The sequence below is a fragment of the Thunnus thynnus genome, chromosome 11 (genome assembly GCF_963924715.1).
Source record: "Thunnus thynnus chromosome 11, fThuThy2.1, whole genome shotgun sequence".
Lineage (NCBI taxonomy): Eukaryota > Metazoa > Chordata > Actinopteri > Scombriformes > Scombridae > Thunnus > Thunnus thynnus.
The window spans coordinates 19930658-19955080 of NC_089527.1; the positions used below are offsets into that span (position 1 = coordinate 19930658).

Sequence of the window (24423 nt, forward strand, 5' to 3'; positions counted from 1 at the left end):
CTGGAGTATTTCCATTTGAGGCTACTTTATACTTCCACTCCACTATATATTCAGGGGGAAATATTGTACTTTCTACTCCACTACATTTATTTAACAACTTTAGTTACTTTTCAGATGAAGATTTGACACAATAAAACAAACTTTTAAATCAATAGAACGCATTGTTAAAGATGAAACCAGTACAATATTTCCCTCTAAAATGTAGTGAAGCTGAAGTATAGATCAACATGAATATTTAGTATTAGTGCAAGTACTTCAGTGTTGTTTATAAGTATGGTGCTTGAATAAATGTACTTTGTTACTGCCATTTAGTCAGAAATGCTGATGATGGTCTAAGTGAAAATGTATGTCTGCTTCATAAGTTAGCTAGTTTTAACTTTATGAAATGCATCCAATTTTAATGTTTTATTAGTTTATCACATGTTTTGCATGCAGAACTGTAACATGCAAAGTAACTGTAACTTCAGCCATAAGGTTGAGTGTAAAGAAACATGAACTAAAGTAGCCTCTAAAGTGTCAGATTTTCTTGTGACAAATTAAATTTATTGAAATTTGTTGAACATTTTTAGGTACAAGATACAGATTCTCCACACACTTCACAATTAAAAAAAAAAACATACAACAATATACTCATTTAAAATACCAATAATTGCACAAATCAACTTTATAATTATATAAAATATCCTTAGTTGACCAGAATTTATCCAGTCTATTTTTAAAAGAGTTTACTGAAGGAGCCACATTACATCCTCTGGAAGCTCCTTCCATGCATTTTCAGCACAAAGTGTGAAGACGTTTTTTCTCTTTTTAGAGAGACAGAGGAAGCTGCAGTATGAAGTCTAATAGAATAACTGTTGTAAGACTTAGTACACAATCATAAGGGAGCATTACAGTTACAATAAAACAAGCAAACATCTTTACATTTACTCCTATCATAACTGTGGCGGGAAAAATATGTGTTTTTTTGCTGTGATTCATCCATCTCTTTCAAAAACATCAGACAACATCAGGCAGCATTTGATTAAAAGTTTGCAATCTTATATTACCATTCAAGCACATGTGGAAATGAGGAACTTACACACTGAGTCAACATAGTTACTTCTGTGGTCATGTACAGATTGTTAGAGCTACTGTTGTTCAGGTCAGAGCAAGAGGACAGGACATAAAACTATGTTCAGGCACCATCACAACATTGAAAACATATTCACTGTTACAACAACAAAAACATCTAAATAAATGAACACATGTTTCCTTCTTTATAATTTTTTGCATGATTCCATTTTATCATGCTTGTTATCTTTAATAGTAATGATGTCTTTTGATGTCCCTCAGTAAAGCGAGGGTTAACTGTGGGAGGTTCACACACTGTGCTTTATTGCAAATGATGTGTCTTAGTGACAATCAGTGTACCTAAAAAGGGAAACTTGCACACACACATAGGAGAAAAGAGGCCTTTTTTAATGGAAGACATTCTGACATGTCACAGTAGAAAAAGCACAGGTGCACCTAATAAAATTAATGACGGCTGAATTTCATTTAGCTGCTTCGGTTCCAGGGTTCCTGGTATTGTGCATGCTGGCTCACGTCACACTCTTACGGCTTACTGGCACACTTGAATAGTTCAGAGCCATTGTTAATGTTATTAGTAACACCTGTGCTTTTCCTGCAAGTCAAAATGACCACTGTGAAAAGGGCGTATTCTTAATGCAATGGTTAAAGCTAGAGTATGAACTTGCAATATAAAATAACGCCACTAAAATCACACTTGAGGTCACACTTGTGCATTTGAAACTGACGTCTTGGTGCTACTGGTGATCCCAGAGATGCTGCTGTCTCTGCTGCCACTCGTGGACCTTGATTTTCTGCTCTCACTGATCTCTGTGCGAGCTGAAGACACAAGGCTTTTTTTTGTTGGGACAGCTATGTAGGCATCAGGGAGCTGGTAGGCAAGGCGTCGTTTTGAACTATGAGGATTAAATTCAAGAAATATATTGTTTAATTTTCTCTGTTGGTGCGTGAGGGTGAATAAAAAATGCTGGATATATGATATACACACACACACACACGCAAACAGTCATCACAGCACTGTACCTTGAGTGGCACCCTTCCCTCCCTGCAAAGATACTGTAAATAAGACCTCCGACAACAAGTAAGGTGGAGCCTCCCCAACCAATAAACACTCCAACGCCTATTTCAAACCTGGCAATAAACACAAGAATAAGTCATGAAGGTACAGTACTCCACTCAAAGAATTATGTGATCAATGTTGATGCAATAATAAGGCTAGTTTGTTGTATACTTTATCCATGTCACTTAAAAACGGTACATACTTCTGAGCCCTGAAGTTTGGGTCTTGAAATTCTGCTCTAATTTTGTTGCCATAATAGGAGAAAGCAACCATAGAACACATCCCTGAAACAAAAGGCACATATATCTCTCACAATATTGCAACATGACCTCTTTCAATTAACTCTCGGTGTGACATCTTACCTCCGATAAGGTAATTCATCCCCCCAGCAAAGGTTACTCTTGCATTAGCGAGTTCTGATCCTCCAATCTTAGTGCACTTCATTCCCACTAAGACCAGAACTGATCCAAAGAATGACAGGATAATAGAGATGATGATGAGAGCGCGGCACATGTGAATGTCCCCTGTCCAAGAGCAGCAAAACAAAATTCAACACACATACTACAAGATTCAGATACTATCATGGCTTGTGCTAAAATACATTTTACTCACAATTAAGTGCAAGCATCGATGGAATTCCTTTGCAGTCAGAGACTCCAGTTGAATCAGATATACAATCCTTCCACAGGTTGGAGAAGTAGTTCGATGTAGTCAGAACTATGCTGTCAACTTCTGACCAAGTCCAGATCTCTGTAGGCATGGTGGAACAAACCAGGATCCATCCAGACACACAAACCACAAAGCAGCCGATCTCCATGTACATCACCACAGTCCTGTAACTCATGTTCGCCTTGAAGTTGAACAGCTAGATGGAGAAAAGGCAAATCACACAGTAGCGCTGTCACAAGCTCCTGAACTGTAGGAGGAGAGAGATGGCTCACCGCAGAGTCTGTAAGTCCCACCTCACATGACGGTAACACACACACAAAAGAGGACAAGTGTGGTTTGTGTACATCATCACATGTTTTGCCTTATTCTTGTGTTATGTGAAGGTCACCTTGATAATGTGTTTGTTGTTAGTATGATACCCAGCAGTGTACCAGCATGGGTTTCAGTTCCATTCATAGTGTGTTGGTGTAGGTTTTGGCCTCTTATTTCAGATGGTGTGTCTGACAAAGTCTAACAATGTTAACAAGGCAATAATAACACACATGAAAGTAAGAAAGGGCAAGTTTTAAAGGATTTGCAATATCATTAGTGGCACTCTTTTGTTGTTACACATTAACGATAATGACAGGAGAATGATACACTTTGTGTGTAAGATCTGAATTGAGGATAAGCTGGTGCAAAATTATGAGGGCAGTCATGAGTTACAGTAATAAGTAATTCAAAATATCACCAATGAAATAATTAATTGGAAAGAGACTCACAATACTCATTATAAAATTCGTACAAAGTTTTTTATATATATATTAACATACTTCAGATACATTCTTAATTGTAATACATGCTTTGGTTAAATCACATTTACTGTACACGAAATTTAACAAGTGAAGAGTAAACACAAGACAAAATGTTTTATACAGTTTATGAACTGTTATCCTATCTGCAGTATAAGCTATGTTGATTTTTTTTGTATTAAAATAAAATTACATATAAAAAAAGATATTTGAGCTACTACACAAATGCATCTCTTTCTGAGATTTTATCCGGCGTTGTCTGAGAAAGCTTTGAGATCTTGGAGCTGCTGGATCTTCCTGAGTCTATATAATAAGATCCATACTGCCTGGACGGTCTGTAGTATCCGGTGTACAGGGTTCTTCCTCTGGAGCGAGGGGCCATGTATGTGCCTCCTCCATAGTCATATACCACTTTACTGTAAGACCAAACATTGCCAAAGTTAATAATGCGGCGACTTCAGCGAACACAGGGAAAGGGATGGAAATACTAGATGAATTAGAATACCTTTCAGGGCAGATTACTCGGTAGACTGTCACAGCATAAAACACCGCTCCTAAAAGGATGAAGAAACATCCCACCAATCCAAGAAATATGGGAGGTCCTAGGTCATACCTGGAATCAGTTAAAATGTGATTTTAAAAAGGCATTATGCATTGTAACACTATACATCAAATACAATACATCAAATTTTGGCATCAGTGGAGCTCTGCAGTGCAATAAATGTAGTAAATTTGAGTTGGAAATTGATAGAATTTCAACTTAAAGGAGATCTGATTCAGTGTGACAAACTGTACCGCAAGACTCCTGGTCCTACACTGGGAGCAAAGGATGTTCTGGCAATCCTGTTGATGTATAAGCAGTATCCAGAAATATCTGACACACCTGTGTGCAGAGGTTTCGTTGATACCAAGAAATAATGAGGGCAAAACATTTCTGTCATTTACAGAGACAAACACGGTGTGTGTGTGTGTGTGTGTGTGTGTGTTCTATACTCACCGCCAGCAAAATGAAACACTGCTCCTGCAAAAAGCAGTTTGTCTTTGGTTCTATCTGCTCCACCGATGTAAGTGCACTCCATTCCAATAAAGCATAATACCACACCAAAGAATCCCAGAGTTAACCCACACATGAGCAATCCTCGCACTCCCTGGATGAAAGCTGTGAGAAACACAAACAGTTCAAGCAAAAAATGAAAATGGATTTAGAAAAAGTTCAATTTCTCTCAGAATGGAAAGAGGCGGACGTGAGTATGAAACAAATCATATGCTCTTTGGAAAGTCCTTTTATTCACTTGTCCAAAAATGCAGTCCAATTAAAAAGCCCTGCAGTAAATACTATCTTTGCAAAGCTTATAATAATTAGTCTCTATCAAAGAGGTAGTTTGTTGAGGCTGTGGTGATAAAATATTTTTTACAGCTTATAGTATATTCCAATCCAACACAAAAACAAGATATTTAACCTTTTAAAGTGTCCATTTAATTGTGTGCACCATCTTTACGAGTACTCTACACCCAGGTTAAGCATTGAACTACAGGACTGCAAATCTTTCTATTCATGCAGAGTGGCAGCACTTAAAACATCATTGCTGAGATATATAAAACATGTGCACTGCTGAGCACTTACGGGTGACACTCCAGAGCACCGGGAAGTCTCTACAGTTTGTCACTGCTGTAGAATCGGTGAAACAGTCCTTCCAGAGGTTAGACCAGTACCAGGCCACCTTGATGATGAAGGATCCTCCTTGGCCTCCTAACTGGGTGATCCTCCAGTAGTCCATAGCCATGGTGCACAGCACAAACAGCCATCCCAGTGATGAGATCAAAAAGCCAGATATTTGAATCAAACGTTTCTCCATTTCGGAAATCAGTAAATTAAACCAGATCTGCTCATGTAGTCTAGTGTAGTGGTAGGAGTGCAAAACAGTGAACTAACGCTTGGTGTCTACTCAGTGGGCGGCAGGATGATGAGGCGTTTCTTGTGTCATTTCAGAGGGTGGACAGGATGACAGTGTGTGTGTGTGCCATGTGCCATTAGTGTTGATGAGGGCTCTGTGCCATTGTATGAGATGTTTACTGTAAACGCTCAGGAACGTGTCACCCACTTGAGATATTTCACACCACTTCTAGCTAGTTTTTCCATGATATGAACTTTTATATCATTTGTGTATCCACTTTACAGCAATAATGCAACAATGGCATGACATTAATGTTCAATCATTTTTTGACAACTAACTTAATATCAGGAAAATGTTCCAATAAAGTGATAAAGCTGGCTCCCAAAGTTCTTTACAAGAAAGTATAATAAAAACTGTAAAACTGCTGCCCTCTTCCGACCCGCCACAGGATCAAATATGACATCATCTGCAGACAAAACAAGAAATACAAAAAACAGAATCTTCTTCTTGTTTTTATTTGTTTTTATCTCCTCACATATACTCTACTTCTACTTTTAAAGGAAGTGAGATTACATATCATGTTCTACACGTTGTACTACTCCCAGTGTTCTTCAAGTCTGTATGTTACAAAATCATAGTTAATGGTTATATCATGGAAAACAAGAACATCTGTGTTTGACACAGTTTTAAATATATCGCCTTTACAGATTAACAACTTGTGCAGGTTACTTACAGTTAAAACTGTACAACCAATATATGTCTTGCAAAATATTACACAATTATTAGTAAAATTTCCACATACAGATACAAAAGGAGAAAATTATGCAAAAAAAAAAACTTCAGAAAAAGACACATTGTGAACCAAATGTTGTTGATTCTGCTGTTTAATATGTAGAACGGAGGAAAGTATAAAATCCCCAAATCAGGAAGTAAACTATATCATTTTGTAAATTTGTACCCCCAGAAGAAACATGTAAAGATTAAACTTAATACATGGTGAGTCAAAAATCAATATCGCCAAATTCCCCTGGTGTTAGACAGAAACCACCAAGTTTCATACAGTGTGCTGTATCTTTTAGTTTATAGTATATCTTTTATGACATTTGCACCAGTGGCATCGACTTAAAGTTTTTAATATTCACATCCCTTACACATATACATTCTTATCAAAGTGCTGCACCCTGGAGGAGTTGCTGTAGTCTGGAGGCGGCCTGTGGTTGACAGGCTTTGCATGCCCTCTCGGGTAGGAGGAGATATGAGAATGTGACGCAGCGCCTTTGTAGATATATTTTGCCTGACTGTTGCTGTAAAGAGACAGAATTCACAGATTCATCCTCACAAATCAAACCACCTCTCAACAAAACTGATACATACAGTAGGTCCTCTGTATAACGTAAACATAGTATGTGTTACTCATACAAACCTTTTGCTAAAAGAGTCTGCAATGGAGAGACAGAGCATGCTGCCTCCCAGAATACAGAGGATAGAACCTGCCCAGCCAATGAAGAGCGCAGCTCCCAGCTCATACCTGGAGACAAAGAGCAGTATTTAATGGTATTGTGTTTTAATTGGTTGAGTCACATTAAACAGTTCTGACTCTACAGTTTAAACATGCTTCTTACTTCTGTGCGATATACATCGGGTCGAAAAACTCTGATGTTATCCGGTGTGCGTAGAGGGAACATGCTGAAAGCGAGCAGAGGCCTGAAAAAAGCAAGAAAAAGGCCGTCATCAATTTAGAGCAACAGAAAATGCTATTACACAGATGATTCTACAGGCTCACTATACTTACCACTAAGAATGAAATTTACACCAGCAAAGCAGGCAATCCCGGCTTTGTTTTTGTCACTTCCTCCAATTTTAGTGCATTTCATCCCAATAAGGGAAAATATAGTGCCAAAAAACCCCAGACAGACAGCTGCAATCATCAATCCCCTGCAAGCTTGGATGTAACCTGGAAAAAACAGAAATCATATAGAGGTCTATTTAAATGCCATCAAAAAAGTGTTTCACTCTCACATCTGCACACTGCAAGGTCAACAAGATTTTGACCTTGTGACAAATTTACACATAAAGCATGAAATACAATTTGTCACAAGTGACCATAATCGTTTTTAGGTTCCTCGTGGCGAGGTAATGACTGCCTTGGTATGAAACTTCTCATTCAGATGTGTTTTTGAGGCAAATATTACCTTGGAAGTTAACCCCTGAGACTAGTCAGCCGTGGTAGAAACTGCCTGAGGTTCCAAGTAAATCTCATTTATAGCCTTCAAGCTCCGACAACTAGGGCTAAACATTGACATATTTGGAGGGTAAATGAGTTGTTCCCTGGAGACTTGCATTAGGCTTTAGGGTATCTATTAGTCCTGACTAGAGATGGCTTTAATTTGTATTTTCCAACAAATTTAAAATAAGGCACCAGGACGAAGGATGAGGGTGAATCTGTGACAGTGTAAACATAAAAACAAAATAGCCTGAAGAAACATTTATCAAGTCAAGTCAACATGATCAAACAACAGCATTAAAAAGGTCAAGAAACATTCACAGTCAAAGGTAGAAAAAGAAAACAAGCATCCAACAAGAAGGAAAAAGAAGAGCAGACCATCCAATGCCAACAGTGAGGGAAAGTCTTTGCAGTTGGAGACTCCTGTTGAATCTGTCACACAGGTCTTCCACAGGTTGGACCAGTATGTGGCCGTGGTGATGACTGTTCCATCAAGTGAAGACACCTTCCAATAGTCCGTCGGCAAGGTGGAAGACACCAGCACCCATCCCGAAGTGGTTAAAATAAAGGCCAGGATCTCCTGAAACATGCTGTTGTCACTGCTACGGAGAAGACTCCTTCACACTGCTGTGGCTGCTAATTAAGTTGGTGGGGACCTAAATTTGATTAACGCTTCCCTGGCTAGTAAAGCTTGTTGAAAAGGCTCCGCACTAGTAAGTTCAATGGATAGGTTGTGATTGATAGTTAATGTGTTGTGGACTGTTATATTCTGTAGGGAGGAGTTTAGCCCTAAAAATCAGCAAGTGGCCAGTGGTCTATTACAGCGTCTTCCAACCCCTCACCTACTACACGTCACTGTGACTCACAGTCATAGATGATGAGGGGATTGAAGGTCCTGGATGTAGAAAGTGGGCCAATGACGTCAGTAATGACGTTTAGAATTAAAGGAAGCAACTGTGCACATGAATGATATATTTATAGCTGTGAGTGAGTTTGTGTGTGTGTATTTTGTGGGTAACAAATCAATTTGATTAATAAGTAATAATAATGATACCACACTGGAAAAATACTTAATTGAAAGTAAAATTTTTGCACTGAAGATTAGACACTTAAAAAAGCACTGCAGTGGTCTTAAAGTGTTAAATTATTAATGTATTAACCTGTAATGAGTTAATGTTGTCACTCCAGGTTAGGTTAAACTGACAATTCATACATACTGATAGTTACAACCACTTTATCACTGTAAATAAAAAAGGGGTTAAAAAAAACCCTGACAATTCATCATACATTATATTATGTGGCAATGCATTTAGTATGGACAGTCTCAACAAAAAAATGAACATCAAGCTTCACAAAAGCAGCATTTATTGTTTTGGTGGTCATGTCCGTTTCTCTAGTCTGTGTACATTTCTATCTAAATTGTGTCTCAGGATTTATTTGTGAGTCTAGAAACCTGACTCCAGAAACAGATATTTGAGAGAGGATACAGTGAATGTGTCACCTTCTACCTGTCACCTTGCACTGACTCATATGATTAATACAAGTGAGTGTTTGAGCTTCCTTGTGCAAGATGTAGATAACTTATTGACAGCATGTCACCCACCCGGATGTCTCAGGAGGCTACATCGCAAAGAAATGTGTTTATTACTTCATGAAAGGAGAAAATAAAAAATATTCTGGATATCACAGCGAGTAGCAAACATCAGGGAAATCACACCTAATTAGGAATTCATCAAGCTTTCATAATCTGAATTAGAGCCCCATCTGGTGGATGTACATGTAGATAAAGACACTACTGCCACCCTCAGATGGAGCACGGAGTCTTAAAGCACTTTGTTACTTGTAACTGTTTAGGTTGAAAACATATAATTTGTGAATGAATATGATAAATAAATAAAGATATAGTCAATACATGGATAAAACAGTATTGCTGGGGAAAAAGAACCTATAGATCCTAAATAGACAAAAAGAACATAAATCCTTCAATACTGAGTAAATACTGTGATTGTAATATAAAATATGGGTGTAAAAGGGTTTTTACTGAATATCATAATTTAATTTTGATTTGCATATTTTCTCCCCTGCTGGCTCACATGACCTACAATATGTCTTTGCTTTCCCGGCTCTTACAGAGGCTTCTCTGACTCACACATACTTAGTTTGATATTTCCCTCAAAGGATTACACATTTGCCACAGCTAACATGTGTTCCATAATCGGGAGCAGAAACCAATATATCATCAATTGCTTTCATTATTTAGTCATTTCTTTTTTTCAGTGTGAAACTATATTTTTAGTTGTCAGAAATCTGAAACAGGGTAACAAGTGATTTGTCCAGTGTCTCAATTTGTGATTATATCAGCGATGATTTTAGTAAAAGATAACAGCTTAGGTGTAATTTGATATGTGAACAGTGATATTGTATAAGACTCCACAATCAGGTTCATTTTAAAAACAGAAATAAACCAAGTCTTTCACTGACAAGTTGACAAATACGCTGAAAGACTTTCCTCTATGAGAGATACTTAATGACAAGCTTTGAGTAAAGATTTCTTTCCAGAACAGATCACTTGAAAATTAGTTCCTTAGTAATATTTTACTTTTTTAATAATTTTCCATAGTAATTTCAAGGACCGCTTAACATAATGAATTTAACACAGTGTGAAGGTGGTAACTTATAATAAAGTTTCATGTCCATTCATAAGAGTTTATCCTGTTAAGTTTGAGTTTTGATGACAGTTTGGAGCAGCAAACTGAATCTTCTTATATGTCAGTGCATGTTTTCCGAACCATCTGTGTTGATAAATGTTTAAGTTATTCTGTGCTGTTACACATTAAGGACATTTCATAAAGCACCAACAATACCCTGCCATAAGTTAGTACATTCTGTTCATACACTAGATGCAATGCCAATATAATTTACTCAGTATTTCACCATGAAAGACACAAATGCGCCATGCAGTTACAGTGGTAGTAGTGCAAGAGCATGCAGATAGTGTTTCTGGCAGCTGTTAGACACTGAGCTGCTTACCTTCCAGCTTAAGGATAGTATGATGTGGTCTGCAGTGCAGAGCTCCAATGGCATTCCCAGCACAGTTGGTCCACAGACCCTGGAGCACCCAGGTGGCTGTGATGACTGAGGATGCCCGGCTGGTGGTCCGCCATTCGTGGGACACTGTTGCACCGATCGTGGCACCCAGCCCTGCTAGGCCGCTGAGAAAAGCCAAAATCTGCAAGCCTGACATTTGGTGGGTTAAGATATGTATGCAGTCTTTTAGCAGATTTAGGAAAAGGAGACGAAATAAAATCGCCCCAGGCAGGCAAATTACACTGTGACATGTGTTTCACTGAGATGATTTACAGACAGGACATCTTGTTTGCATCTCATGTGCAGAGGGATGGACAGAGGAGTCTGAAAGTGAAATAGTAAAAGGAAGTCTAAGCTGGCAGTTAGTTATTAAAATTTGTCAAACCATGTTTGAAAATATTCCCTTTGTGTGTACTTGTTTTAGTCTAAAAATAAGGCCAAGTATCATATTAACATAAAAAATAATAAATAGAGTAATCAGTAATCCTTCAAACAAGAGGGAACGTGACAAAGTCCATTTACTAGTTCATCCATTTCTGCACACACATGCTTTCTGCCCCATGACAGTGTGAAGAGAGTGTCTGTTTCCTTCAAAAATAGAAAAGAAAAGAGATGGTAGAATCAATAATGAATCATCTGACTGACTAACTTTCAAAACTGGCAAAACATTTTGTACTTTAAATCTTGCAGATGAACATGTTAAATGGAAGTAATAATGGGAAACAACAAATGTTTACCCTTATGACTTCATGTAGCCACATAAGCTACTCTTTTAACAAAGGTCAAGTCATATATCTCTCCCCAATATCCTCCACCAATGACTGAGGTGATTGTAGGAGGGTCGCTTCAAATTCTGTTCATTGATTGTCATTTTTATCAGCTCTTACCTTCCCATCTGTAATGTGAACCTTTATAAAAGCTCTATTGGAAATCGTTACTGAAACTAAATCAAACAGGGAGCAGAGGTCTAATTTCAAATTTGGTTTGCAATTAGTTGACTTGTTGACTTTTTGTTGCATTTTTATGGCGGAATAAGAAAAATACACCTAAACTGTACAATTTGCTTAGTGGTACAAAACAAGTGGAAGTGGGTTTCAGTGTATTTGACCAAAAATGGTGCTGGAACAGGTATAAATTTCACAATTTACAATTGTGTTTTAATTAGGGTTTCTTCACTTTATTTTAGGCTATACTTTAATTTGAGATACAATATGAGGCAAGCCCTGCCAAGCCTTCCTGCAGAAATACAGTATCCAGGTAGATGGTGGGAAGGAGCTCTCCTGTAGGTGTCTTTCTTTGAAAAATAAACAGACATGTGTTACATTTTCCTCTGTGGCTTGAATTCTGTTGAAGATTAACATGTGTACATATGAAGGTGACATTTAACTAACTGTATGAAGCCCTGAGGAATAAATCTTAAAGATCCCCTCCAGACATATTTGAAGACATATTAACACATTTTTTTTTTTTTTTTTACAAAAAGTTCAGTTAACTAGTTCAGACTTCTTAGAATGACATCTACTCCTTCTTCCTCGTTGAAAAATTCAGACTCTATGAATCAAAAAATACTGCTAGTCACAAGATGTCTCCTGCTGCTCCTGCTGTTTCCACATCACATGCATATTAGACTATGATTGGCTCCTAGTTGTGATGTCACAAATCCTGCTTGTAGGTACACGCCTGTAACTGAGATTTAAGGTGAGCTCAGAGAAACTTTCCCCCTCCAGCAGACGAATGTGAAAACAGCCTTCTTGTGTCAAACTCTGCACACACATCATTCTGTACAGTGAAGCTTGAACATCCAACTGAAGCAAAAAGAAGCAAAACACAATTTTGAGTGGATGGGGACTATAATTGTCCATAAATTGTTCACAGGATAAAAAAACAGCCTGTACTGGTAAAGAGATCACTATTGCTCCACAAGTGAAAAGTTTATAAAAGGGAGAAAAATCTCAGACCAGACGGTTATAAAACAAGGTTTGATGGTGAAATTTGTATAATTCTGCTGATGCTTTGTTACATTTTAAAAGGATAGAGCTCTTTTTTTCCAATAAACTTTATTGAAACACATATAATAATTATACAGCAAGTGACCAACAATCATGAGTTGCATATACTAACACATGAGGGGGTGCGGAATGAAAATAATGCTGTCTTTGTTGGTTCATTAAGCTATAAATTAAATGTAGCCTATTGGCTTTAATCCAGTTTTTTTTATTGAGAGAATAGATCAAATTTTAACAGTTTGACATCTCACTCTTACATTGGCTGTTATCTCTTTTTCTTTTGTGAACATACAAATAACCAAAGAAAGACATGATGACCCAATTATATACATATATAATAGGCTATATAGTTTAGTACAATACATTATCATCATATAAAACACCGTGAAAGAGTCTATTCTGCATAATGAGTGCTTGTACAATGTGGAATTGTAACTTTTACTGAGTTCACATGACAGTTTCTATAAACAGTAATTGGTTGGATAAGAAACTACAAACAACTATGTCGTGAATGAAACAATCATGATTTTTAGGAGTGAGGATGAAGGTTGGGATTATGGAGGTATGGAGCGGCAGAAAAGTCATGATACAGTAGGTGGCGGCATGCACCTTTAATGTTGGCTTGTAGTCCGCCAGTAAAACCAAAGAAGAAGAAGGAGGAGCAGAACTTCTATCAGCCAATCACCAGGCAGTGGGCGGGGTTACGCCACGCTCCGCTCACCTGACAGCCAAACCGGCCGGTTGACGGTCTCCTGTAGTAATCCTGACTGACCTGAATGTCGGAAGGTGTGATATTGACAGACACTTGAGTTTACAGCAGCTGTTCTTTCAGTGAGTCCTGCTCTGTAAGTCTTTTATCGACATCCTTCTGTCACAAAGCCTGCAGAGAAAGTCTTCAGGTTGCTTTTACTGTTGGGGGGTATGGAACCTCTGCGGAAGGAGACGAAGGATAATCCGTCGGCTACAGCTAATCTCCTCTCCAAGATTTTCTTCTGGTAAGAAAACCGACAGCCGTGTTTGACATTAATTGAATAGAGAGCTCTCTTGTGTGACAGTTTGTGGCCACTCAAGACAGACAGTCCCTGGATGTGATAGCAGGTAGCTGCTGAGCACCCATTCATGCATAAACATAAACTTCAGGATGTCACATGGAAGAGAGAGCTGAGGCTTTTTTGGCATACATTTATTATATAGAACAGGGAGCAGAGGTATAGATAGATAAATAGATAGATAGATAGATAGACTGCAAATACACAACTAAAACAACAATATAAAACATATACAAAGCATAAATACAACACAAACACAAGACAAATGACTTGACACAATACAAAGAAATGACAAAACACAAAGAAAACCCCCACAAAGAAAAAGACAGTAAAATAAGTACATTGCATAGGGACAAAGCAGTCACAATTAAGAAAAACAAGACCATTCATTATATAGAACATAATTCAACAGAATCTTAAAATGAGTCCTGAAGCTTATTGCACCTATGAGGAGCATAATAGGTGAATACAGTTTTTATTCCAGTACTGTAGTGTAGTAATAAAACAGGAAGAGTTGTGCAGAGTAATTAGCAAATGAGATTAGTGCTCGACTACAAGTGAAAGTATCCAAACTTGTACTTAAATGAAATGAAACAATATAAAATGTGCTACAGTAAGAAAGGTAAACAACTCTTCCACAGAATGGCCAATTTCACTTAAATTCTGTGGTACAATTGAAGTATTGAAGTAGTACTGATTACTTTCACACTCTTCTGTCTCCCTCAGTAGGGATTTTCATGCTTTCATGCTTTTCATCATGTGAAAACACGTTTTTTTTTGTAGTTTCTGAAAAGTTGTCAATTTGGAAATAGTAGATACTTCCATGGCATTAGCAATATGCTATGATGTTAACTCATTTAATATATTTCAATGTGGTAAACTAAACAATCAAACATTTAGAGCTGCATCAAATAGCTGATTAATCAATTAGTCAATTGACTTGCACATGTTACTCCCCATGTTTGTTTACACCTACTTGTACTTTATCTCTAGTTGGCTAAACCCCTTGTTCAGAATCGGGTACAAGAGGAAGTTGCAAGAAGATGACATGTACAAGGTTCTGCCAGAAGATGCATCTGATAGTCTTGGGGAGGAGCTGCAGTGGTAAGGCGCTGAATTATGTCTTTTATTAACTGAGTTCAATCATTCTTACATTTATTGCCAGTATTTTAGGAACATCAATTTTTCCTTTTCCTACACTATACTGTAAAATATATAGATAGTCTTGAATTCAGGTGCCAGAGTAGTTTGTTATAAAATTTACAGAAATGTGTATTCATTGTTTATTATCAAAGTTGAGCACTATCAGACTGGCAGTCAACTCTGGTCACAGCTGGTTCTTAGGTGTTTAAACATGCAGACAAAACCACCTTCTGGGTGGGTCCACCTCCTCTCCATCTATCCAGTGTTTTCTTGGTTCTTACCTGCTGTTTCTTGTATATTTGTATATTGATGCATATAACAACAGTTGGACCTTGCTCTCATAATAGCTTAGTCATATTAAAATTACCTCACTCTCCACTGGGAGAAAATCCAAAATGTTTCATGAGCCAACCAGGGACTCATGAATGTCCCTCCCCCCACCACCTGGCACCTCTCAGCCTGTAAATCCCCTATAAAGTGGCCAAACTGCCCCCCTTGAGGGAGTTTGACGTCAGAGTTGGCATTGTGCTTGGAGGTGAGCCCACCTATATATAGAAAGTACTTATGAAAGTCTCATATGAGAGCAGGCTTCTCCCCAACACCGATCCCATTACTAGTTGGGGGTGCCACTTTTAGGAGCCCTTTGACTTGAGAGCTCAGGCCCTGTTCACACCTGACATTGACATGTGTCTTTGGTGATCCAATCACAAGTGGACAGCTCTAACTATGTCAGCTCACACCTGGCATTAGAATGCATCTCCAAATCATAGATGTATTATAAGAGCTGGATACCTGACCGAAAATAATAAACAATAATAATTGCTCAGCTGGCGCATACACCAAAAAAAGTTTCTAGCTTCCGGGTTTGCTTCCATGTTGTGTGGTCCATTAAATATGTGCAGTGGTGTTTCCCCACTGGCCCCACCCACGAGTTCTTGCTCGGCCCACAGACTTTACATTGTGATGAAATTATGGATTTTTAATTTTCTTGGCCCGGAGAAAGTTTTTTAAATATAAAACATCTATGGATCTAAAATTCATAATAGAAAGTCATAATTAATCTTGTTTACAGTTGGAGGTGTCCTGTCAACAGTTTTACAGATGTCCCTTTTATGATGGTGGTCTATGGGAAAAATGCGTTTTGGGCCACTGGGGTATTTTTCACTGCAATACCAAGAGTGACCACTGGGAAAAACTAGCTGGAAGGCTGAGCGGCGGAGCCCTATCCAACTCTTATAATACATTCATGCTCCACATGTGTCTCAAGTAACCACTTGTGATCAGATCTCACTTCCCCTCTCTATGTGAAAATAAACATGTACATTATTTCCGTTTGCAAAGACCAAATGCATTATTGTTTTTAACCAGTGGGAGGCAGCAATGCACTTTCCATGCCTTGTTTGCCAGCAATTTAAAGAAGAAGTAGAAATTTGCAAAGACCTTGGTGTGTGGGCAAAGTGAAAACTCTTTAGCCCAAATGGGAATCAGACAGGGTGTTACATTAATAAATTATTCTTATCGGCTTTTTACTTGCGGAGCTTTTATTGCACTTACAGTAGTGTAACAAGTGTAGCTGTCACTGTCTGTCTCTCCTCTGCTCTGATCCGTGTGTGTGTAGACGGGCTGAGCCCCGCTCTCGGTGAAACACAGAGAGCAGAGGAGAGGAGAGAAACCTAGCACGACCATAAATGACAGCAAAACGCAGTAGAGACTCTCACACTGAGCTGAAATTATATGATACGAGTGCACATAAATTAGGTAAATAACATGAATAAACAGTCACTACTGTGTTTTGTTGTCATTTATGGTTGCGCTAGGTTTCTCTCCTCTGCTCTCTGTGTTTCACCGAGGGTGGGATTCAGCCCCTCCACACACACACAGAGCAGAGCAGAGGAGAGACAGACAGGGACAACTACACAACACTGTAATATGTACCTTGCCGTTGTCGTGCGAATGAGTATGTACTTCCGCTTAAACATAGGATGTCAGTTGAATAAGCGGTCCTTCATTGTGGCCCAGGACACATTGCATACACACTGCTAAAAGAATGTGGCCATATGTGGCCCAGACCACCTGCAAATGTGGTCTGAGCAATCGGATCTCAATCCGTCCACAATGTGTCTTGGGTGCATTCACACCTGTACTTAGAGCTGTTCACTTGTGATTGGATAACCCAAGATGTATTTTAATGCCAGGTGTGAACAGGGCCTCACAGGTTGCTTTCTTGACATGAAGACATGCTCATTAAATTTCAATACTAGACAGTAACACAGATATACATTAGTCCCACACCGGTTTGTGATTTTTATGAACAGCATATTAAGCCATAGCTGGGGTCTGAAGCCTGTATCATCCAGTTGATGACTGATCAATGGCCCAAAATGGAGGAGTATTGTTACTGTAGGTGTTATGAAAGGTAACATTAGGATTGATAACACACACAGACATTTACAATCAGCAGCTGCAGTTATGTTGGTTTTGTATTAAACTATTGTGCAGAAGAGAGAGCTAAGCCACAAAGCCAAGCTCTTACTTTATAATTCATATTCAGTAAATGCAAAAGCCAAAAATGGAGAGATCTTTGTGATTAATTTGTCGTTATGATGCAGTGCTTCTGGTATGCTCTCTCTATTTAGTTTCTTAGGAATTCCCAACAGTGTATTATTGTGTGTTGCATTGCTTAATTAGTCACCAGGGGCTTATGAGGCCTTTCTTTTTCACTTCCTTATGCTTTTCAAAGGTACTGGAACCGAGAAGTTCAGCTGGCAGCAAAAGATCTGCGCCAACCCAAACTTACCAAAGTTCTTATACAGTGTTATTGGAGATCATACTTACTCATTGGAATATACATCTTTATAGAGGTACAGTGGAGCCACACTGTGAAATTACACATCTACTGTACATCGAGCAATGCTGCATTTGGGAATTACATTTTTTAAGCACAATTAAGAACACCCACCTCTCTGTTTTACATCCCATTTTCTATCAGGAAGTTATCAAAGTCATTCAGCCATTGCTACTTGGCAAACTAATTGAATACTTCGAGAGTTATGACACCACAAACACAGCTGCAGTCTATGAGGCCTACAGCTGTGCTGCAGGCATCTCCCTGTCAACCATCAGCCTTGCTGTCCTTCATCATCTCTATTTCTACCATGTCCAAAGAGCAGGCATGAAGATTCGTGTGGCCATGTGCCACATGATCTATCGTAAGGTCAGTCATTAGGACACATCTATGTACTGTGTAAACATTCTTGTGGTGTTTATGATATTATTGAGTATATTCCAGTAGACCTTTCGGGTTAACTTGATTTAACTTTGCTTTGCAAAGGCTCTCTGTCTCAACAACACAGCATTGACAAAAACTACCACAGGACAAATTGTGAACCTCTTATCCAATGATGTCAACAGATTTGATGAGGTAATTATCTGAAAGTAGCTATATATATTTATATTAAATATATATTTTACATCTCACTTATTCATAAAGCTGACTTAACTAATAGCCTATATTATTCTTCATCATTTTCTTACAGGTAACGTTATACTTGCACTTTTTGTGGATTGGCCCCTTACAAGCAGCAACTGTGATAATTTTGTTGATGTATGCGATTGGCCCATCATGCCTTGCGGGAATGGCTGTCTTCTTCATCCTGATGCCAATACAGACCATGTTTGGACGCTTGTTCTCTACTCTCAGGTTTGCAGTCATAAGCCAGATTTATCAAATGTAGTCAACAGTTGTGTGAAAAGTCTCTGTCCTGCCTTGCACTGATATCATTGCTGCAATGTGTGTCTGCTGTTTTAGGGCTGAAACAGCAATCTTGACTGATGACAGAATACGCACAATGAATGAAGTCATTTCTGGGATCCGTGTTATAAAGATGTATGGTTGGGAGAAGCCTTTCGCTGCACTGGTGGATGAGGTCAGAAGGTAGATCAATTCCTCCTCATATCTACTTATTGTGGGATTGTATGGTCGTCATACAAGAGTGTGTTAAAGTTATTCTGTTGTGCCAGATTATTTTCATACAGGTAAATACTGAAGTTAAAGAGAAAGTAGCTAAAATATTCAAAAATGTTCTGTAGTACAGTGCTAAGAAATGTTTTAAAAAATTCTGTATCTGCACCAAAAATGTACTTTCTTTCTACCAAGTTTCACCAAAATCTGTTCACAAGCTTTAAAATATCCTGCTAATTAACAAACATAAACAAATAAATGCTCCTGTAAATGTATGTGAAACTGCATTTACTGACACCATGTTTTGTTATTGTACAGAATGGAAATCTCCAAGATAATGAAAAGTTCTTACCTGCGTGGCCTGAACATGGCATCTTTCTTTGTGGCCAGCAAGATCATCATCTTCGTCACCGTCTGTGTCTACGTGCTGATGGGGAACAAGTTGACTGCTAGCAGAGTATTTATGGCTATGTCTCTCTACGGGGCAGTCAGACTCACCATCACGCTCTTCTTTCCCTGTGCCATAGAGAAGGTCTCTGAGTCTCTCATCAGCATCCGAAGGATAAAAGTGAATACACCACAGACAGAGGCCGTGTTCAAATACAGTTTGTATCTCAATTACCATCTATGGAAACTGATATTTTTGAGTGTGATTCTTCTTTTTAGAATTTTCTTCTTCTGGATGAAGTTGCTTCGCAGCATCTGGGGCTTCCTGTGGCAGACAAGAGAGACTGTATGGTGAAGATTCAGGATTTAATATGCTACTGGGATAAGGTGAGAATTATTTTGGGAACACGTCTCTCCTTTTATTTTAAGCATGCATAGGTCACATGCAATGGTCCTTATCAGAATCCCTTGAGGCTTTAAGCACAGAGAGTATCATATGCTGTACAGATTGTGAAGCCTCTGGGAAAAAAAACCTTGTGATTTTGAGGTGTATAAATAAACCCGACTTACTGCATATTTGCTACCTGTGGTGTTGCTTCAGTTCATTTACTTTTTCTTTTGCTTACAGATGCTAGAGGCTCCAACTTTGCAGAATGTGTCTTTCACAGTGAGCTCAGAGCAGTTGCTGGCAGTAATCGGACCTGTTGGAGCTGGGAAGGTTAGGTCTATTACTGATGGCATGATAAGTAACTCTAATTAGTTAATAATATATTATAATAAGTTGTTTTTACAACGAGCAGTATTTATAGTTATAGCAGTATAGTGTAGCATCAGTGCTCAGGTTTTACTTTATTACCAGCAGCTGCAAGGATTTAAAATGTCATTGAAAACTGATTGAAGCCATCAATTTAACTGACACAATAGAGAAATATTTTGGCGGGTAGGAAGTACCAAGATTCACCCAAATCATAGCATTAGCAGTGCTAAAAGCCAACAGGCAAAGGAAAGAAAGAAAGAAAGAAAGAAAGACAGAAAGAAAGTTCCCCCATAAATGTTTAACTGTAATAAAGTCATTAGATTCAAAGTTGAAATCTCTCCATAAATGAATACTTGGACTATTCGCTTTCTTGCTAAGAACGATTAGCCGATTAGCTTAACTTAGCATAAATACTGGAAACAGGGGTGAATTAGCCTGGGTCTTTCCAAAGTTAGAAAATATGCCTATTGTTAAAGGTTACTAAATAACATGTTGTAACTTGTTAGTTTAATCTGTACACAAATAGAAATGATAATTAGTGGTTTTATGAGGAGTTATGGGCTGTAACTACTTCTTGGTGAACAACAGTCTTTATGGTAAGCTAAGCTAATTGCCACCTGGCTCCTGGCTTGGTTCTGTACTTACCTCACAGGCATGAGAGCAATATCTTCTCATCTTACTTTCAGAAAGAAAGCGAATAAGTTTATTTCTCAAAATGTAATTTTTTTTTTCTTTAAATCTTGATTTTTGTTCTGTGTTTGTGCATGTCAGTCCTCACTCCTCAGTGCCATCCTGGGCGAGCTGAGTCAGGAAAGTGGTGTGGTCAAGGTCAAAGGAGAGTTGATCTACACTTCTCAGCAACCCTGGATTTTACCCGGTACGATTCGAAGCAACATCCTTTTTGGCAAAGAGCTCAACCCCCAGAAGTATGATAGAGTTCTGAGAGCCTGCGCCCTCAAGAGAGTGAGAATCTTAATTATCACATGCCCTGCTGCCTAGTATCCTTAGACTGTGTAGTCCAGTTATGAGCAAAGTTTTAGGACATCTTGCTTGTAGTAAGTGCAGTGTAAATGTGAGAGACTGGTAAGGGTTGCATTTTGACCCTGTTCAGGACATGGAGCTGTTGCCAGGTGGTGACCTTGCAATGGTCGGGGACAGAGGGTCCAACCTCAGTGGAGGACAGAAGGCAAGGGTCAGCTTAGCCAGGTGTGTAGAATAACAAAGCCATTCATATTTTTCTTTATGTGTCAGTGCCAGAGATAACCTCCATACTGTATGTGTGTATTTTTTAGAGCAGTGTATCAGGATGCAGACATTTACTTGCTGGACGACCCACTCAGTGCTGTGGATGCTGAAGTGGGCAGACACCTCTTTGAAGAGTAAGTCAGTTATCTATTGTTATTGACTTCTATTATTTATATTGATGGTATTATGTTAGCTCATATTCTTTTTCCACAGGTGTATTTGTGGACTTTTGAGGAAGAAGCCTCGTATCCTGGTTACTCACCAACTACAGTATCTGAAGGCTGCAGATCAAATTGTTGTCTTAAAGCAGGTGTGTATTTATTTTCTGTGTTTAATCATATGCAATACATAATATGGCATCTAATTCTAATAACATCTATTCTTATATGGTGTATAATTACATTTGCATTGTTAGTCACTGCCTTGAACAATAGCATCATGTGTTTTTAATTCCTTTGCATTTTTGGCTCAATAAGTTTTCTTAAAGCAATACCTTCTTGTATTTTTTGAGTATCAATCACTCAATTTCAGACTTAAAGGTTGCTTTAAAAAGTTACCTGAGAATAGCAGCTGTCGCCAATCAGGATTCACTTTGATTCAGAGGATTCGAAACGGTGACCCAGTTACATAGCAAAAAGAAGCATAAAAACAGAGCGCCTGCCTTCTGCTCATCTATTGGTCAGAACTACTCTGTTTTGTATGTAAGACATGCAGAGTCATGCTAACCAGCAGTGAATGACCTACGATCACTGCTGTGATAGAGTAGTTTCCTACCTGGTATTTGTTAAAGCTTTACCAACAAATTACTGAGTGATTTTTAGCCAATTGGTGTCAGAAGGACTCAGGAACAAGCTGACAGTTGGTTGTTATTTCTAATACACAATTTGTGATAGTCCTTACATTTTCAGCTCATTATCATCATATTGGAACAGTGTTTGGCCACTTGACAAAAACTCCAGTATTCACTGGTCTTTTAGTTCTGGTTCAGCCTTCTCTGACTTAATATTAGGGTGTTTGGCTCTCTAGATGTTTGCCTTCCTTCACCTGCTGGTTGCTAACTTTATCTGTCTGCCGTGTGGTGCTGGGCAGGTATTGTTTAAAACCTTTTTACTCAAAAAAACAAACAAACAAAAAAAAAATGAAACTCTTGCTGCCATTACAAATGGGGTTAATGAAAACAGCTCCTCCACCATACAATCTATCTGCAGGTTGTAAAATTTAACAATGAGCAATTGTTTGTCACCGTGAGGAATTCTTTTCAAACAACACATTCATTTTATTCAGTGAGATAATAGAACCATTAATGTTATTGACTTTTACCACAGATATGATCAGTAAATAAATAATAATTGACTTGTTTATAATATCCATAAATATGACACCAGTTCATTACTTTAACTTGAATATTTCTTGTGTATGAACTGTGACTGATGATTCCACAATTTTGTCCTCTTCTCTTCAATTAGGGTATCATTCAATGACTTAGAAAACACATTTGAGGGATTTTCCTTTCTGTAAGAGTTTAAAAGTTAGAGGCAAAACAACTGTAGAGACCATAACTTATGTCTTTCACATGTGCAATATTGACATGTTTGTCTGTATGTCATCTACAGATGCTAGAATTTTCCATGACTATTTGTATGTGATGTTACTTTATCTCTGTCCTGTCATTGTCAGGGTCAGGTGGTGGCACGGGGGACCTACAGTGAGTTGCAGCGCTCTGGATTAGACCTCACCTCCCTGCTGAAGGAGGACGAGGGTCAGGAGGAGGAGAGGCAGGGCACGACTCCCATCCCTGGGACTGTCTCCCGCTGTCCCCATACACTCTCTGACAACTCCATGTCATCCATGTCCTCCCTGTCCTCTTCTCGATACTCTTTGATTGAGGGAACCGAGCCACTCGCAGTGGTAGGTGTATTTGAAACATACTCAAATCTCGAATCTAAGTGGTACAAAGCAGTTTTCATCAAGCTTTAAGTAGATGTGCATAGCAATTTTTAAGTGGGTAAAAGCTTGTAGTGTTTTTAGCAGCCACTAGAGGGCAGAAGGTACTCAGCATTTCTGTGCTGCTCATTACAGCCTGATCTGAAGGTGTTGCTGGATGACTGGCATTGACACTAGTGTCTATCTGTAGGTAGTGCAACCTACAGAGGAGGAAAGCCGCTCAGAGGGAAATGTCGGCCTGCATATGTATGTGAGATATTTTAGAGCAGGCGCTAACTTCCTGGTCCTCTTGGTCCTTATTTTACTCAATCTCATAGCACATGTGAGTTCATTTCCTCAATTAATGTGTGTTTTCTATCATATTTGGAAAGATACAAAACATTATAATTGATAGTCAAAATAAATCATTTTGTTATGTGTTTATTCTTAGCTGTCTTTTAATGATTCATTTCTAAAAAATAATAATGGTTTTTTTTGTCTGCTTGTTTTCATGTTTGTTCAGGTTACATTTGTTCTGCAGGACTGGTGGCTTGCTTGCTGGTGAGATTTTGTTTATTTTACATGCTGTGAAAAAAAATAATGAATACTTGTAAGAAAATGAGAATAACATGTTTTTTTATCCAAACTGACAGACTGAAAATGATGATTTTATAGAAGATGACTGAACCAAACTGTTTTTCTTGGCATTATCTGTCATTTGTTGAAGCTGACCTTGTGCTTCAGGATAGGAGGAATGTGTTTTGTATAGTCCCTTCATCTTGAAGCTTTCTTTCTTTGTTGTGTTTATGTGTCCTTGTGGATTTTTGGTTCTTTTGTGGCTGACTTGCAGGGCCTCTGAACAGAAGCACATCAATGTGACAGAGCACCTCAATGGCAGCTTCCCTCAGCAGCTGGACCTTGACCTGTACCTAGGTGTTTACGCAGGTGAAGCTCACTGAGCGCACATTGCTTTTTGTGTACTGTTGAGGCTCTGAATATGGCAGCCATTCAATGAACAGATCCACAGTTCTTTGGCTGTGGCCCAAGGCCAAGGCCCAGCGTATGTGTACATGGGCCTCAGCTGTACAGAGAGATAGCAGTGCTTTTCTTGTTGTCTGCTGTTGGATTGCTCTGATTGTCTCCTTGTGACTCCAAGCC

The 24423-nt window shown here is 38.6% G+C and overlaps 4 protein-coding genes and 1 long non-coding RNA gene across 11 annotated transcripts in view; 1 reads left to right on the plus strand and 4 right to left on the minus strand.

Annotated features, from left to right (window-relative positions):
- Positions 1 to 613: 613 nt before the first annotated feature.
- Positions 614 to 3048, minus strand: LOC137192738 (claudin-10-like). Its single transcript, XM_067603657.1, has 5 exons — positions 2741 to 3048; positions 2491 to 2652; positions 2331 to 2412; positions 2092 to 2199; positions 614 to 1964 (listed from the first exon to the last, which is right to left on the minus strand). Exons 1-5 carry the CDS (start codon positions 2970 to 2972, stop codon positions 1772 to 1774), a joined length of 777 nt encoding a protein of 258 aa, XP_067459758.1. The 5' UTR covers positions 2973 to 3048; the 3' UTR covers positions 614 to 1771.
- A 579-nt stretch (positions 3049 to 3627) lies between these two features.
- Positions 3628 to 5444, minus strand: cldn10l2 (claudin 10-like 2). Its single transcript, XM_067603653.1, has 5 exons — positions 5213 to 5444; positions 4586 to 4747; positions 4384 to 4471; positions 4077 to 4201; positions 3628 to 3999 (listed from the first exon to the last, which is right to left on the minus strand). Exons 1-5 carry the CDS (start codon positions 5442 to 5444, stop codon positions 3806 to 3808), a joined length of 801 nt encoding a protein of 266 aa, XP_067459754.1. The 3' UTR covers positions 3628 to 3805.
- A 516-nt stretch (positions 5445 to 5960) lies between these two features.
- Positions 5961 to 11114, minus strand: LOC137192737 (claudin-10-like). 3 transcript variants are annotated; one of them, XM_067603655.1, is made up of 5 exons: positions 8086 to 10718; positions 7276 to 7437; positions 7106 to 7187; positions 6907 to 7011; positions 5961 to 6787 (listed from the first exon to the last, which is right to left on the minus strand). In XM_067603655.1, exons 1-5 carry the CDS (start codon positions 8294 to 8296, stop codon positions 6631 to 6633), a joined length of 717 nt encoding a protein of 238 aa, XP_067459756.1. In that variant the 5' UTR covers positions 8297 to 10718; the 3' UTR covers positions 5961 to 6630. The 3 variants fall into 3 exon arrangements, with proteins under 3 accessions (XP_067459756.1, XP_067459757.1, XP_067459755.1); XM_067603654.1 differs by lacking the exon at positions 8086 to 10718 and adding an exon at positions 10738 to 11112 and having other exon boundaries at positions 5963 to 6787; XM_067603656.1 differs by lacking the exons at positions 7276 to 7437; positions 8086 to 10718 and adding an exon at positions 10738 to 11114.
- A 1913-nt stretch (positions 11115 to 13027) lies between these two features.
- The window catches only part of LOC137192739 (ATP-binding cassette sub-family C member 4-like), a 37056-nt gene continuing 25660 nt past the window's right edge, over positions 13028 to 24423 (plus strand). The window contains exons 1-18 of one of the 5 annotated variants that reach the window (XM_067603660.1): positions 13028 to 13795; positions 14843 to 14953; positions 17733 to 17853; positions 17982 to 18206; positions 18324 to 18413; positions 18529 to 18692; positions 18801 to 18926; positions 19272 to 19521; positions 19620 to 19727; positions 19969 to 20058; positions 20869 to 21060; positions 21209 to 21303; positions 21390 to 21476; positions 21556 to 21652; positions 23020 to 23250; positions 23477 to 23608; positions 23789 to 23826; positions 24116 to 24210. In XM_067603660.1, coding sequence (XP_067459761.1) covers positions 13722 to 13795; positions 14843 to 14953; positions 17733 to 17853; positions 17982 to 18206; positions 18324 to 18413; positions 18529 to 18692; positions 18801 to 18926; positions 19272 to 19521; positions 19620 to 19727; positions 19969 to 20058; positions 20869 to 21060; positions 21209 to 21303; positions 21390 to 21476; positions 21556 to 21652; positions 23020 to 23250; positions 23477 to 23608; positions 23789 to 23826; positions 24116 to 24210 — 2326 coding nt within the window. In that variant the 5' untranslated portion in view covers positions 13028 to 13721. Of the gene's footprint in view, positions 13796 to 14842; positions 14954 to 17732; positions 17854 to 17981; positions 18207 to 18323; positions 18414 to 18528; positions 18693 to 18800; positions 18927 to 19271; positions 19522 to 19619; positions 19728 to 19968; positions 20059 to 20868; positions 21061 to 21208; positions 21304 to 21389; positions 21477 to 21555; positions 21653 to 23019; positions 23251 to 23476; positions 23609 to 23788; positions 23827 to 24115; positions 24211 to 24423 lie in introns of those variants that run through there. The other 4 variants (XM_067603658.1, XM_067603659.1, XM_067603661.1 and 1 more) reach the window with 4 other exon arrangements.
- Positions 19384 to 20862, minus strand: LOC137192741 (uncharacterized). The gene is made up of 4 exons (XR_010930620.1): positions 20743 to 20862; positions 19911 to 20050; positions 19576 to 19665; positions 19384 to 19469 (listed from the first exon to the last, which is right to left on the minus strand). It is a non-coding gene; the product is annotated as an uncharacterized lncRNA (long non-coding RNA).

Bases quoted from the DNA above. Each gene is read 5' to 3' on its own strand.
- cldn10l2 (XM_067603653.1), bottom strand. From the start codon at position 5,444: ATGGAGAAACGTTTGATTCAAATATCTGGCTTTTTGATCTCATCACTG. The intron at 4,748-5,212 runs GTAAGTGCTCAG...TGTTTCTCACAG, and splicing joins GGTGCTCTGGAGTGTCACCC to CTTTCATCCAGGGAGTGCGA. The intron at 4,000-4,076 runs GTATTTCCATCC...CTTACAGTAAAG, and splicing joins AAGGTATTCTAATTCATCTA to TGGTATATGACTATGGAGGA.
- LOC137192738 (XM_067603657.1), bottom strand. From the start codon at position 2,972: ATGAGTTACAGGACTGTGGTGATGTACATGGAGATCGGCTGCTTTGTG. The intron at 2,653-2,740 runs GTGAGTAAAATG...GCTCTTGGACAG, and splicing joins ATCGATGCTTGCACTTAATT to GGGACATTCACATGTGCCGC. The intron at 2,413-2,490 runs GTAAGATGTCAC...CTTTTGTTTCAG, and splicing joins GATGAATTACCTTATCGGAG to GGATGTGTTCTATGGTTGCT.
- LOC137192737 (XM_067603654.1), bottom strand. From the start codon at position 10,951: ATGTCAGGCTTGCAGATTTTGGCTTTTCTCAGCGGCCTAGCAGGGCTG. The intron at 7,012-7,105 runs GTAAGAAGCATG...CTTTGTCTCCAG, and splicing joins CCGATGTATATCGCACAGAA to GTATGAGCTGGGAGCTGCGC. The intron at 6,788-6,906 runs GTTTGTATGAGT...GTCTCTTTACAG, and splicing joins GCAGACTCTTTTAGCAAAAG to CAACAGTCAGGCAAAATATA.